At 40.8% G+C, this 10,953-nt stretch overlaps 2 protein-coding genes across 3 annotated transcripts in view; both read left to right on the forward strand.

The window, feature by feature from the left end:
• The window catches only part of LOC137999860 (hyaluronan-mediated motility receptor-like), a 44,862-nt gene extending 40,956 nt beyond the window's left edge, over positions 1-3,906 (forward strand). For both annotated transcript variants that reach the window (XM_068845813.1, XM_068845814.1), the window contains one exon: positions 2,807-3,906. In XM_068845813.1, the coding sequence (XP_068701914.1) occupies positions 2,807-2,829 (23 nt within the window). In that variant the 3' untranslated portion in view covers positions 2,830-3,906. The remainder of the gene's footprint in view (positions 1-2,806) is intronic.
• A 3,168-nt stretch (positions 3,907-7,074) lies between these two features.
• LOC137999861 (thyrotroph embryonic factor-like) lies at positions 7,075-9,884 on the forward strand. Its single transcript, XM_068845815.1, has 2 exons — positions 7,075-7,232; positions 7,406-9,884. The coding sequence occupies exons 1-2, from the start codon at positions 7,196-7,198 to the stop codon at positions 8,158-8,160; spliced, it is 792 nt and encodes a 263-aa protein (XP_068701916.1). The 5' UTR covers positions 7,075-7,195; the 3' UTR covers positions 8,161-9,884.
• Positions 9,885-10,953: the final 1,069 nt, after the last annotated feature.

Genomic DNA, 10,953 nt, shown 5'->3' on the forward strand with positions numbered 1-10,953 from the left:
TCATTAGAATCGTCCTGTGGCAACGCCAGACGAAATTGTCGACCTTTGGTAGCTGAATACCGTGAACACCCGGCCGCCGCCATGTTTGTTTTTTTGTCCCTAGTACCAGGAACTTCCGAACGAAGGCAGTTTACATGGTGCTAGGATCTTCCTAGCGCTAGGATCATCCCTCCTCTCAGATAGGATGATCCTAGCGGTAGGATGATCCTAGCACTGGGGCCAAATACAACCCTTCACATGTAAACTGAAAGCTGAAAACATACCGCGCTCGGATGATCCTAGTGCTAGGATGATCCCAGCGCTAGGATCATCCTCTTTCCATGTAAACGGGCCCTAACTTTCTCTTCGCACCTTCGGAATTCTCGTTGTTTTCTTCTCTCTTCAGCGCTAAACCTGTAGTTATGAATGGGAAAAGTTCACACAAGTTTTTGATCTTCCGATAAGAGGCATTGCAGGCCACTTGCGACTCGTTGTGAGAAGCAATCACTGTTATCCCAACGTTCTTCAGAGATCCGCTCAAAACAACTCCGAATATTTCTTTTCTCGCAAACGGTTTAAATATTCCCATATGTCACCATCAGATTCGCCTGGCAAACTCTACAAACATCGTTACAATAGTTTTCTTTTTTGGGCCGGCCTCTTTTCCCTTTTTCCATCCTCCAAAGATATTCAAATTATTTCATTTTCTCGCGCAAAAAATGAAAACAAGACATACGGAAACCGGAAACAGGTACAGAATTTGCTGCCAAAAAAGCGGCGTGATTCTGATTGGATAATTATGACAGCCAGACATTCCACAGTTGAGTGGGTTTTGCATATTTAATTAGGGGGCGGAATGAAGAAAACAATAGCGTCCTTGCAGGCCGTCCCTCCTCCCTCCCTCCCTACACTCCGGCGCTCCTTTCTACGGCCTGCCACGCAGGCTATTTTCACGATCATCTTATTTTTAGATCGCTGTTTCCCAAATTAGCTCAGAGGTAAATTCATGCTCTTGTGAGGTTATCGATAACTTCACAAATTGATCGACCATTTGACAATGCTGGGCGAGAGTATAGTTACTCGAGGGACTGGTTATGAAACCGTAAAACCTTAAAAGAATTTTGAATTGACTGTGACAGTGCACTATCTTTTTGTTTTCACCTCGCGCCGGTTCGCAAATTAGCTTAGCATAATTTAATCGAAAGACTTGATTGGTTATCTTCTCAAAAAAGGCGTGTTTTGTGCACCGTCAAGGTAAAAAATATAGACAAAAACATGAAACAAAAAGACTTGTCGAGTTTCATAACCATCTCCATGCAGTAACTATGGTGAGGTCTGGTGAGAGGAGCCATTTTAAACATAGGTGACTTGGGAAAACAAATGTCATTTAAGATCTATGACAGTGACGTCCACGAAAAGGTCACCTCAAAATATAATCAGTTTGCACTATCTTTCGCAATTATTCCATCTCGTTCACGTCAAACAACGTGGGCGAAGGATCCAAACAATAATTTGGGCACGATCAGTTTCACAGTAAGAAGAGAGAATTAATTTGAGAATGATAATGCATTTGATTGCCCACGTTGTTTTAAGTGTTACGATGACCAAAAAATCAACTTTTATTTTTCTTTGGATTTCAAAATTATGTTAACTAAACAGTAAGTTATCCAAATTTTAAGCCTTGATCTACAAAAGATACCTGTTTATTATAACTGGAATTTTGCTATTTAATGGTCACCCATAACTAATTTTAAAATCTTGAAAGAGCTGGGACCCGTTTCTCGAAAGTCCGGAAACTTTACGGGCCATTTTCGGGTGTCAAAATTCCGTTTGTATCTCAAGAACGGAGAGAATTGAAGTGGCTATCTTTAAAAGAAGGAACGGGAGAATGGGAATGGGAAACGGGGAATCTTTAAAAGCGGGAAGCTCTGGGAATTATTGATTAATCAACTAAAATGAATTTATTCATTGTAATTATATCGCACGCAAAGCGCATATCTGTTTAGCGGCTATCTTTAAAATGGGGAATCTTTAAAACATTCCAGCATAAGTGCCACTGAATCGTGGCATACAGCTTTGAATCCAACTATGTTGTCGTGCTTGAGATCGTACAATAACCTATTGTAGCCTCTTTGGTGAACGCATCGATGAAGTCGAGTGAAGACCCGAGCAATTTCTTAACAACAACTGTTTCGCCTTTCCTGACCGAATCTCCGACCTTCCTCCTTGTATATTCGGTGATAAAAACGAAAGCCTTGGGGGGTCGATCAACACCCCCCCCCCCCCCCCCCTCAAACTGAACCGGGTACGTGTTTGCTGACGCGAAAAATGCTGCAAGGCTTATAATTAGAGCTTTTAAAGAATCCTCATTTTAAAGATTCCCGCTTTAAAGATTCCTCGTTTCCCGTTCCCCATTCATCGCTTGCCCGTTCGTCCTTTTAAAGATAGCCATTCATTTTCTGTGTTTACTTTAAAACCATTCTCACCAGGCCAGTTACCGGATACTTCGCCGGTATTGTACAACTTGAACAAGATAGAATATTCAAAATATTCTTGTGATAGAGCTAACTTATATTTTGAAGTGACGTTTTCCTTGACGTTGAGTTGCTTGACAGAGCTGAGTGGAAAGTTCCCGAGTCATGGATCTGTTATATAAGCCAGTAATCCCTTTTAATCACTACTTCAGCCAATTAGAATGAAGCCATGCAGCTGGCTCCAAGCGCTCACGCGTAGCTTTGACTGTCTCGTCAGGAGAAGAGTTGCGAAGAGTATGAAAGAATGATGAATGAGTCAATTTAATCATGTTTATTTTTGTCTTTCCTTGCAGGAAACGGATCAGTCAAGTTGTAATAATTAACGGATGCCCCTGTTATTTGGAGGTGACAGCTGGTGATTCTTACGACGTTCAAGATGTGATTGCTAAGGTTGATGGACTGCTTAAGCCTGAATGTCTACCGGGTCCTGTTACATTCTGTTTTTACGCGACACAAAATTGTCTTACTAAAGAACCAATGGGCTTCCGTTTCGAAAAAAAGCAGAGAAAGCCGCCTTTTATTTGCTCTTCGTCGCCCGAAAATTACGGCGAAAATTGAAATTTTATGGCAATGGTCAGGAAAAGAAGGCAATAGGAGTTTCTTCCAGGACGTTTCATCCCCATCCTATTTTGCGATTCTTGACCGAAGAAACCGGGCGAAACGCTTGCGGTGGTTCGTGGACTGAGATTGCAGCTGATCATCGATACAAAACGCTCCACAGGGCGAGGAAAAGTTCGCACGGTTAATCGGAACGCTTCCATTAGAGCGCTCAGTGGAAGGTTCTTCAGATTTGGTAGGGTCGTGAAGGTTTCTTCAAGTGCGCACGCTCTCATCGGAAAACGTGTACTCTTGTCTATCGTCCCGATCAGCCGCTATCAAAACTCAAGTGAGTTATCCATCGTGTCGTGTCCGCACTACCCTTTGAAGAACTGAGACCTGTTTTAGGATTTGGATGGGTTGCCCAATGGAGTAGAATTGAATGGATTGACTTGAACGTAGTTCGATTTGCTTGGCAACCTACAAACTTTTTCGCTGTAACATACATGAATTACAAGGGAACCCAAAGGGGTTGTCAAGCTATTTCTGTTTTTTTTTTTATAACCTGGTTTCACGTGGTCCACCGAGCTTAGAATTTTCATTTATTAGCCCGGCGGCCTATTTCATTAAAACAGTGGTAAGGGGAAAGATGAGAAGTTGAGAACGAAAATGGGATATTGACAGAAAACTGTATTGGACGGCATTATTCTGTAAGTTTAAGCAAGAATATCTTAATTTGCTTTTCCATCTTCCTTGTACATACATACAAAATTTCATTTTTATTGTATGCCATCTAATGTGTCATTGAAAATATATTAAAACCTTAAAAAACTTTTCGGTGTAGATAAAAAATAAACGCGAATCCTGTGCTACAAAGTAATGGGTCTACAAAAAACACGTTTTATTGGAGAGACGGAAGAAATCTGACGGCAGGTCCTGCATTCTTTTTTTCTCGGAGGCGTGAGTTGCGCGAGCTCTCTTTCCCTTGTACGACGTGAACGAGAGTGGTGCAAAGTTCCATTTTGTGGTGACGTTTTCGTTGACAGGTGAAAACCGATAATACTGTACGGTTAAGCCCTGGCCAAACTATGGAACATAGTTGGATTGAAGGCTCCAATATTGTTCAACCATTTGGCCGCCCCTGTTGGAAGATGTTCGTCCAACATTTTTTGTTCGATCAAATGTTGGATAGAGTTTGCTTTTGATCAAACATTACAACCAACAATTCTGCTCAACGCAACAATGTTGCAGTGTTTTGCCGCTCTTTCAACAAAGTTGTGTCCTGAATCGAGCCACGTTCTCGCTGCTAGCCAATCACGAATCGCTATCTTCTATTCAAGCCTAAGCTTCTAGAGTCATTTGCAACCGATATGGCGGACAAGAACCAATGGGACGCCGTGGTTGTTGAAGAACAGCCAGAAACTTTGATCAGCGAGTAGGAAGCAAGGCCATGTCTGTGGGACGCTTTTAGGCTCCTTAATCATTATCGCTCAACGAGCGGGCTATAACCAGTCTCATATCGAACGCGCGCTCATGGAATAAAAGTTTGGAAGTACGAAGATAGGATCCCTGTTATCATCTCATATACCTTGGTTTGACCTTATATGGTAAATGATTGCGTTAAGCGTTGCTAAACTAAAAATGTTTTCACCTGAAAGCGAGATTTCTCTTTGAATAAAGCCAAAAGGGAAAACAAAATTTTTTTGCGGAAAGTTTGGATCCATTCCGACGTTAAGAAGTACGCAAGAAGGCAAGAAATGTTTTTGTGATGAGCCTGCGTCTATCTGACCACAAGGTATTACACAACATCGCATCAGTTCTCATCAAGTTTTTTCGATTTCGCTCGTATTTGCTCCCTCTTTTCGCTCGTATCTCGTACTTCCAAATTTTTGGAGTTTAAGGAATTAAATAAAACAATTATTCCATTCGCGCTTGTTGGATATGAGACTGGTTATAGCCAACTCGGCGCTACGCGCCTCGTTGGCTATTTACTATCTCATATCCAATGAGAGCTCATGGAATAATTGTTAATTATTAAAAACTGGATCGTTGGATAAGCCAATAAGCCATAAGGTTTTGATTGGCTAAGCCATCATGGGTTATGAGCCATTATACCATGATCTACAAACACGGTGATCTACAAACACTCGCGCTTGTTGGATATGAGATGATTATAGCCAAATCGGCGCTACGCGCCTCGTTGGCTATCTATCATCTCATATCCAACGCGCGCTCATGGAATAATTGTTAAATAACCGAGATTCAGTGAACCAATCAGAGCACGAGAATTGTATTATCCGAGGTTGAGAATTTAATAATGCGATTTAATCAGTCGATCTCAAATAACTGAAACAAACTTTTTGCTAACGTGGGAATGCTGCAGACAGCTTCATACATAAGCCGCTCTCAAATCATGCAATCACGCCACGGAGAAGGCTTCATCTTGCAATTTTGAACTTTTGATGGGGTGGGGGCTGTTTTAATTAGTGATTATATCAATTTTGAACTTTTGATAGGGTGGGGGCTGTTTTAATCAGTGATTATCAGTGAATATTCACCTCGACTTCGTCTCGGTGAATATTCACCGATAATCACTGAGCCAGAGGCGAATAATTGTTAAATATAGCGCATGATCCATAGGTAAATGATCTCAGGCGCTTAAAATTAACAATCAGGTTATTTACAATGTTTAAAAAAATGTGACTAATTGCCAACGAGTCAGGCCTTCTGAAGACAGAAGGCCTGGCGAGGCGGCAGCTTATAGAGCCGCGAGAAGATTTTTAGGCGGACGAAATCTCAGAAGCGCTTCAAATTTGAGTGTAATGTTGACCAAAAGCTGTAATGTAGACCAAAGCGATGAAATGTTGACCGTAGCGATAACCAATGAGAGTGCCGCATGAGTACGCCGCGTGATGTTTGCAGCCGCCAGATCACGCAAGCTTGGCTCGTTGGCGCTTTAGCGACAGCTATAACTAGTATTTACAGTGGTGAGAAGTATATAAAATAATTGTATATTGAGCAAAGTAAGAAAGTAAAAAAAAATTAATAATAAGCTTTTTGAAATGAAACCATATTTACAAAACAAATGCCCAATATGTTATCGTTACCAGTTTGTCTTTGTTGCTAGGGTCACATATTATTTACATTGATACTTTATCTTGATGAACTGGTTTTACTTATTTTTGACGCCATCGATAAATCTCTAGGTTTTTTAAGGTTTATGTGGAAGTTCAAAACGATGAAAGTATTCATGATATGCAATTTGGTTTTTTTTTATTTTCCAAAACTGAAGATATGCACTCAAGGTGCGGCAGAAGAAAGGTGGAGAGAATGGGCTATAAATGTGGAAATTATTTTATTAAACAAAGTTTCTGCCATACATTTCCTGTAATTCCAAAGCAGTCAGTGTAAAACGCAGACTGCAGACCGCAGACCAGGGGTAAAATGAAGACTGAGGTTATAACGTAACTGTTGAAATAACCCAAACCCCTTAGAAATGCTAACCTTAGGCCTAATTAGGCTTAAAACAATATTTAGGCTTAACTGTTAGCATTTCTAAGGGATTTGGGCTTTTTCAACAGTTACGTTATAACCTCAGTCTGCATTTTATCCCTGGTCTACACTGACCGAATTCCAAAGGCACAAAATTACAGAGAATGTATGGAGACAAAAAAGCAATATCTAGGAATTACAAAGAAAAGCTACCAAGTCCAGTTCATCTCTGTTGTGAACTTGGACTTATTCGTTTGGTTTATGAAAGCGAAAGTCAAAGTAGAGTAATGTACAGTTCATTTTGCTTTGAATTTCCATATAAACCTTTGATTTCCCTCCCTGATTACCCATGATGCACTCAAGAGCGTGAACTGGTCTATTCCCGTCGTCCTAAAAATACGAGTCATGGTCGTGTGCATCTGTTATGTAACTCCCGTGAAAATATATCACGGGAACTGTGCACGTGAGCTTAGGAAAGACCTTGTTACGTAAGCTGTTTTACTGCACGTGCCAATTGAACGAATAACCAATCATAATTCAGTGTCCAATCCGTTGAGAGTTATAATATCTAAATCAAGTCAAATTTGCTTCGCAACATCCCTTGACGTTGTTAGTCACCTTAGTAAAGTTTCTGAAGTGATTTTCGTTCAGCCATGTCGCGGCGTTCAAGTCCCTCAGCGTCAAATAAAAGTAAGTGTTTTAAAAATTCGATCTTTCTTAAGTGGAAAGGATCGAAAGTTGTGGATATCCGGAAAAATAACACGTACTCTTATCAGTGTTAAACGTGAATGTGGAAACTGTTGATGTGCTATTCTTACCGTGGAATTACAAAGGTATGTTCAATGTCGTTTGTTTTATGTTAGGCGATGGTGAATCAAGCGATTCTGGCCTTGACACGGTGTCGAGTTCCACTGGGACCAATTTCCCTTCCGACTACATGGACTTGGATGAATTTTTGTCCGCGCAAACTCATGACGGACCAGGCAACGAAGATGAACCAAAGTACTGTGAAAACGCTCAAGATCAGAGGCTTGCTTGCCCAACAAGAGCAGTTGCTATAGCTAGAACGAACTCAAATCAAATGGGTGAGGGGACGACGCAATCGAAGACGGCCCGGGAAGGAAGTAATGTCATGAACTCGCATGCACCTTCGTTCCCTCTTAAAATGGATTCCAATGTTTTACAGTCAATCGAAGCCAACAGCAGATCGCAGCCATCAGCAACGAACGCAATTATCCAGTGGTGCAAATCTGTTAGCGTTGCACCACAAGTCGAACAAAGCCACAGAGCTGCAGATGTGGCTACTGCTAGAGCGCCCTCCCGTAGACGGCGAAGCGCGAAATACGTATACAATCCTCTTCCGATTTCTAAGAAGGCAGACAGGAAGTTTGTGTGTCAAGCCGAAAAGGACGAAAAATACTGGGAACGGAGAATCAAAAATAACGTCGCAGCTAAAAGATCGAGAGACATGCGACGACAGAAGGAAATCGAGATAAGCGAGAAGTTCAAAACGCTGGAAAGGGAAAATGCGCGTCTCAAGAATGAAGTGCAAACACTGAGAATGCAAGCTGTCGAGCTGGAAAGGAAACTTGCTAACTTGCAAGGTGCAAATATGTGACAGAGCAAACTTTTCTTAAGTTCTGAGTGCCTTTGACTACTCGGTCCAGTCGCATCCCCTTCCCATCCAATACCCTCGAGTTATTCAGTCTTATCCCATCACGACTGGGGTAGAATCCATCGGGTTATTTAATTCCCGGGGTGGGTGGGGACTCCCATATAAAAAGGGGAGGGATGCTCGCCGGAAATTTTAAAATTAACCCCCAAAGGAGGTTAATCCGGGTGTGGCCCGTTCTTTTTTTGACCCCTAAAAGAGACCATATTGTAACACAGAGAAATAAAAAATACAGTGACTTTTAATGATGGCAAAGATATTATCATCTAACACTTTCACCAATGGGAAGAATAAATAAACACATATATTTCTTCTCGCACAACCCTAAAGGAGACCTTCACAGCTACATATGATTGCATTTTGCCCAGAACACCCTAAGTGAGACCAAAATTTGAAATTTGCAAGGCGACGAGCATCTCTCCCCTTTTTTTATGGGAGTCTCCCCCCAGGATTTAATTAACATCTCCTGGAGCCTTGACATCACTTAATGCTCACATATTTGATGTGACAATTGAAGAAATTCTTAAGTAAGTCTTTCTTAACACTAAAAGTTAGTTTTACCAGGTACTTGATGCATATGATGCAACCTCATCCACGACATGACAACATATAATAAAGTTTTCACCCACCATAATTTTTCTACCATATAACTGCTAACTATATGTTACTATTAAGTATAATGAGTATGTAGTGGGGTGAAATTTTCTGTTTAACGCATTCATTCCTGAAGCAGTCGACCCCTTTGACGAGTTAAATAGGGAGTAAGGTCTTTTCCGTAAGGGGTTAATCAGTGTGCAAAGAACGTCATGCCTGATAGCCCTGGGCTAGTGGAGACCTTTACCAGCGTGATGGGCAAGTGGACAGAAGTATTGCAGGCTTTCCACTTAAATTTGCCCGCCACCGAAAGTAGTTTTTTGAAAGTTGAAACGCATTGCGTTACATTTTGCTGAAGTTCTGTGCTGGGCTGTGGTGTCTCAGCCATACACTCTTTGACTAAAGCATTACTTACCTGTGTCATTGATCACAATAAATTATCATTTCATAAATTCATGAATTTGAATCCTACTCGTTGAATTTTTTGACCTAGTTGTAACAACTCGCGAGTTGTAACCAAGTTCATGCTAGCTATAGCTTGTGGGCAAGCTGTTAATAAAATTAGTTTCTATGCACACTGTTTATAGTTAGAGTGGGAAGGATATGTCAATCCTGCAAAATAGGAGACAGATGTTACCTCAAGTAAAGAATAGTCTTGTGCTTACTGGCTATATGTGGGCTACTCTGAAGGCATAACAGCCAGTTCTGTGAGCATGCCTCATTCTTGTCTCATGACAGCATAATTAAGTGATGTACCTATCTATAAATATTACTGAGGTCAAGCACTGTGAAGCACTAGGAAGTCTCCACTCGTTGCTTGCATTCTTAACTTGCCTTAAATATGATTCTTTCTAGAGTACGTTCCTCAATTCTGAGTGGTTGGACTAAAACTTTTGAAACATGTAGAATCTCAAAGGGGTATCTCAAAGTCTGAAACTAAAAAATGGAATATACATAATAAGATAAACTTAAGCAAGATGTTACTGTGTATATATAATGTAAATATCCTTGAACTATACATTACATTGTTGTTAACCTTGTCAAGAGAGTGTGTATCATGACATGATTTCAGTGTGTGCTGTTGCTTTCATTTACTGTGCTACAAATTGCATGAATGGTTTATGTATATTCATTACGAAGGAATTTACTAACCTGGAGAAAGGAAATGTGGTCCATATCAGAACAACAAATTGTTAAGGCATTAGACAAAGTCAACAATGCAGTTAAGATTATTTACATCTGCTGCAGATAATGATCCTATATTGGTCTCTTGACTTTTAATTGAGAGGCATTTTAGGGTCATGTAATACCCCCAGTTGATGGGAGGAAGGCTGTTGATAGCTAGCTGCAAGTAAAGAGTGCGACAGGCACTGACTACTCGGAAGCTTTACAATTGGCTATGGGGACTTACTTTGTTAAAGCCCCAGGAGAAATCAATCATTTTTGGTTCCTGAAGCCGTAATCCATGTTCTCAGGAAATGGGTGTCTCGAAAAATATAACCGTAAGACCCCCAAAACTCAAAAACTTGGTAAAGCATAAAGTACTAAAGCCCTCAATTTGGTTAACTTTTGGCCTAACTAGGCCTAAAGCTGGTTTTTAGGCCTCTCGTTAACGAAATTGAGGGTTTTGGGGTACTTTATTTGTTACCACTGTTATTTTACTGTTGATTCACAATCACTTTTAATATCTCATCGAGAATGCCGAAAGTAGCATTTCCGAGCTTCAAGACTTCAAATTTTCCCCCAGAACCCCCTACAAGGTAGCGTCTCTGGTGCTTGCTGGTTAGCCCCCTCCACCCTCCCTTTTTAAAGGAAAATGGAAGTATTTTTTAGTGCCAAGGCACGAGCCTTTCACCCCTAGGAGATTTTGCAAATTTAGTTTCAAATGGCATTCACTGCATTTCATGTTGACACCATTTTTGGAAATGCTAAATGGAGTTAGACTTCTGGCCTTGTCTACGCAACACAGGGTGTTCAACGGAGAGACTGGGCAAGACATTATGGGATAAGGAAGTGCAATATGTAACGTTTTACACACACATTGCAAAAAAAGACTTCAGCAATTTTTGTCCTTGTTTTCAGATTTTCATGATAAATTGGGAGAATCTGATAAAACTTGGGAGAGCAGGAGGCAACACATCAAAT

The sequence above is a fragment of the Montipora foliosa genome, chromosome 4 (assembly GCF_036669935.1).
Source record: "Montipora foliosa isolate CH-2021 chromosome 4, ASM3666993v2, whole genome shotgun sequence".
Classification (NCBI taxonomy): domain Eukaryota; kingdom Metazoa; phylum Cnidaria; class Anthozoa; order Scleractinia; family Acroporidae; genus Montipora; species Montipora foliosa.

Bases quoted from the DNA above. Each gene is read 5' to 3' on its own strand.
- LOC137999861 (XM_068845815.1), top strand. From the start codon at position 7,196: ATGTCGCGGCGTTCAAGTCCCTCAGCGTCAAATAAAA. The intron at 7,233-7,405 runs GTAAGTGTTTTA...GTTTTATGTTAG, and splicing joins TCCCTCAGCGTCAAATAAAA to GCGATGGTGAATCAAGCGAT.